We start from the raw sequence: 4026 nt of genomic DNA on the forward strand, positions 1-4026 counted from the left end.
CCATAGGCTCAAGTCTGTCAAACTGGACAAGGGCCTCATGTCGAAGTTCTTCGGTGACCCCTACATGCCATGGGCAACTTTCGTGGAGGATGTGATAATCACTCACTAAACACAGGCCTCCCTGAGCCCACCTTCCCGCACTATGACCTCTAGGAGAGACCTCTCTCCTATTGCATGCGTCGAGCATAAACTACGACTTGTGGCACTTCTAGATGTGCTTTAGCAAGACCGATAAACTATATAGACTACACGTGATTGTGCATAGCTTAATATTAATTCCTTTGTTCATACAATCCATCATGTAACTTTAAGTTCATATAACTATTTTTTTTCGATTCGAGTATTGTTTGTGTAGAGTTTTCATCTAGAAACACTACTTGTATATGAAAGTTCAGTTCATGCATATGAATTTTCCAAAAATAGTTTTGTACATAATAATAAGTACATAATAGTTAACAAACAATTTTCACTTTCAGTATATCCAAACGGTGCTTTTACAGATATTTATTCAAATCAAATAGAATTGACATGATTCATTCATTGATGAACTGACCATGAAACCCAAGAATGCATGCCATCCTTCAGCAAAACAGAATAGTTTCTGAAGAACAGCTAGTACGTACTACAACTTGTCAAACGTGGTCGAGCCTACTTGCTTAATGCTCATCGTTTGTGTTCGATGTATAGCTTGTGCCTGCACATAGGGCACGTCTTGCTCTCCACAAGGACGCGCTCCAAGCACGAGCCATGGAAGACATGGGGCTTGTCGCACCCGGACCACGCGGCGAGGTCGTTCCCCTCGAGCAGCTGCAAGCAAACGGGGCAATCCTCCCCGGCGGCGACTACCCTCCTTTGCTTCGCTGGCCGTTCACCGGCGTCCGTGTCATCGTCGTCGTCGACGGCGGTTTCGTCTTTATCATGGTCGCGCCGCATCGGCTCCGGCAGGTGCAGCTCCATGCCGGTGAAGCGCACGGGCCACGTCTGCTCCGCCATGCGCTCCGGCGAGGGGCGCATCTGCTCCACGCGCTCGGGAGTGTAGTCCGACCTCCGGAGGAGGATACCGACGTCGACGAACACCTCGACGCGCGCGGCGCGCGGCAGAACGCTCACCTGCGACGCTAGGCTCGACCATAGCTCCTGGAGCTGCTCGCTGAAGTCACCGGGGTATATCAGCCGGACCAGAGACGATCCGGCCCACGCCAGCGACCTCGCCGTGTGGTCGCCGGTGGCGATGAACCGGAGCAGGTGCGCCCTGCTGCTCCCTCGCGCCACCACGCCGTCCGATGATACCGAGAAAGGGGCGTAGCGGTAGAGCACCAGGATCTCCTTGCTGTCTGCTTCTTCTTCTTGGTCCTCCACGGCGGCGACCCGCATGCAGCCGGCCGTGCACCCCGCGGCGGCGAACAACGGCGCCGGTCCTCCAAGAAACCAGCCCTCGGGGACATACTCCATCTCTACCAGCACGTCGTCGCCGGGGCAGCTCATGTCGAGCTCGTTGTCCGCTGTCCCCGGTTCAGGCGGCACTATGAGAAGGAAACCGTATAACCGAACGACCGCGTGGGCAGCTGAGTTCATCACCGGGGACCTCAGCCCCAAGAGGGGGCTCTCCGGCGACAGCACGAACGTCTCCATCTCCTCGCCGGTGTTGGCGTGTACGGCTACGGCCACGCGCACGCTCTCGTCGGCTCCGTCAACTGTCGCCCAGTCGATGAGCTCGGCGATGGTGTGTTAGGTGGCAGATCTCGATCTAGTATTTCTCACACACTGTTTTGATTACAGGAGGCACTCTGCCTTGCGAGGAAGGAAAGAAGAAAGCAAACTGAATGCCGTGCCGTGCCGTGCCGTTGCCTGATCCTCTGGATGCCGAGCCAGCCGCACCTCGCAGCCTATGTATCGTTCCACCACTCACCACTCCGGGCCCACGAATCTGCGGTTCTGCTGCTTGATCCGAGGTGGCCTGGTGATGACGCGCCCTTGTCCCTGATTGGTGGAGAGATGCCCTTCTGCTGCCACGCTGCACTCTCTTGCTGACTTGGCAAAGTTTCTGTCAACTGGGGTAGCATCTGTGGTTGGGTCGCTGACATGGCGACAACCGCCTGTTGGCTGGCGCTCAAGGGAAACCTCGTGGACTCGCCGCTGCTGAGGTCCCTGGTCCAGCACTGCAGCCACCGCGCCATGCCGTCGGATCGACTTCGGGATTAGGGTTTAGACTTTAGAACATCTTCAACCGGTGCATAAAAATTTCACGCCCTAAAATAGTTTTAGCATGCCCTGTAGCATTTTTAGTGCGCCGGATTCAATATTAATTTAGCAGATACCCAAAAACACGCGCTCAAAAGAACACGCGGTGTAAATTGTGAAGCGCGCGCAATCCTGCGCCTCAAATTTACAGGTTTTGACAGCATTTTTTAGCGCGCGCCTAACTCTTTTTTACGCGTGCACTATTTTACAGCTTCAGCTGGAGCTGTCCGGCGCCCAAAAAACACGGATTTTAGCGCGCGGCCCAGTTTTTGGGCGCGTGTTGAAGATGCTCTTAGAGAGAATCTCGTGCGCGGCGTGTTAAGGTAAGCAGCCATGCCCATGCATGCATGTTGCCGCACGTTGTGATTACATTTCTAATCTTTTGCCGACTCCAAATTGAGTTCCGGGAGCAATATATCCTGACAACTTGTCGATCCCAAGTTCAATTCGGACACATCCGTTTTCGGTCATCCAACGCACAAGGCAAATCCCAGTCCAGCTTAAAATGGATCGAAAATTTCCATTTTTTTAAGAACCGGCAGATTTTTTTTTCATGTTTATACTGAAGTATAGGAAACGTTTGTGCCCGGCCGACCCGCTGAAACTTTAGCAAGTCGTGTGCGAGCCATGCGATTAAGCCCATCCTACGTCTCGCACAGCTCCATGCCCCACTTTATCTTATTTTCCTCTGTCTTCTTTCTCTCGACCCCCTTCTCTCTCAGCTACTCGTCTTCTTCCTCCGGATCCCCTTCTCTCCCACAGTCGCTCCTCGTCTTCCTCTTTCAGATCCCACCGCTGGCTAGCCCCAATCGACATAGGTGCCCACCTCCAACCTCAGCGTCCATGCCCACTTCTTCCATTGGCCCCGACTTGCAGGTTCCTTCCGCCCCAGCGAGCCGGAGTTGGAAAGCCGTCATGGACATGCCATCCAAGAACTTCTACTCACAGTTTCCCATCCTACAACCGTCCACTGGAGATGCTACAACCACGGCAGTGCGACCTCCTCCCCCACCGTTGCAACCATCTCCTCCTAAAATGAACCTGAAAGCTTTTTTGCTCCTCAATCGATGCTGGAACCGACGACCGAAAAAGCTACAACCGTAGTTTGATTTTTTTTCGACGGACCACCCATGCAACTGAAAATCTACAACCGTTCATGTGAAACCGTAGTTTTTAAAAGCTTCGACCGGTGAAATATATAGACAAGTTTCATTTGACCACTATGAAATAAAAAAATATACAACCGTCGAATCGGGAAGCTGCAACTGTTGAATTGAAAAGCTTCAACCCGCATTGTAGAAGGCTTCAACCGGCTTTATAGAAAGCTTCAACCTCGCGAGTACGCAACAAAAAAGTTACAATTGTTGACATGAAAAGATTCAACCCTATTTTTGAAAAGCCTCAAGCAGAGACCGGCGATAAAAAGCTGGAACTGGCACCTCACCATTGATGCAACCGACTACTGTGATGGCTTCACGGCAAGGCTGCAGTGATGACGAACTCGAGGGGCCGATGTGCCAATTTTTTTGTTGGGTCCGATTTGCTGCATAAGGGGGGTTGGCGATGGGGCACCCGTGCATCAACTGGCGAGCCATGGTGACGGTGTAGCAAGCGGTGCGAGCCGGTAGTGCTTTGTGGTCGTGCATCCATGGTGGGTTCGAGGGGCTCCCTACGCTCTGTGCGTGTTGGAGACGAAGAAAAGGATAGGGAAAAAAAGGAAAGATGAGCTCAGATCTTACGATCAATGTCCCCTCAATCCAACGACTGCTAGTCAGCCGGCCGAAA

General features: G+C 52.5%; 1 protein-coding gene across 1 annotated transcript; it reads right to left on the reverse strand.

Moving 5' to 3' along the window:
• Positions 1 to 496: 496 nt before the first annotated feature.
• Positions 497 to 1842, reverse strand: LOC123162057 (uncharacterized). Its single transcript, XM_044579861.1, has one exon. It carries the CDS (start codon positions 1630 to 1632, stop codon positions 664 to 666), a length of 969 nt encoding a protein of 322 aa, XP_044435796.1. The 5' UTR covers positions 1633 to 1842; the 3' UTR covers positions 497 to 663.
• Between the last annotated feature and the right edge of the window lie 2184 nt (positions 1843 to 4026).

Source organism: Triticum aestivum, chromosome 7B (assembly GCF_018294505.1).
Source record: "Triticum aestivum cultivar Chinese Spring chromosome 7B, IWGSC CS RefSeq v2.1, whole genome shotgun sequence".
Lineage (NCBI taxonomy): Eukaryota > Viridiplantae > Streptophyta > Magnoliopsida > Poales > Poaceae > Triticum > Triticum aestivum.

What these genes read in the sequence shown, in the direction of transcription:
- LOC123162057 (XM_044579861.1), bottom strand. Translation starts at nt 1,632, where the DNA reads ATGGAGACGTTCGTGCTGTCGCCGGAGAGCCCCCTCTTGGGGCTGAGG.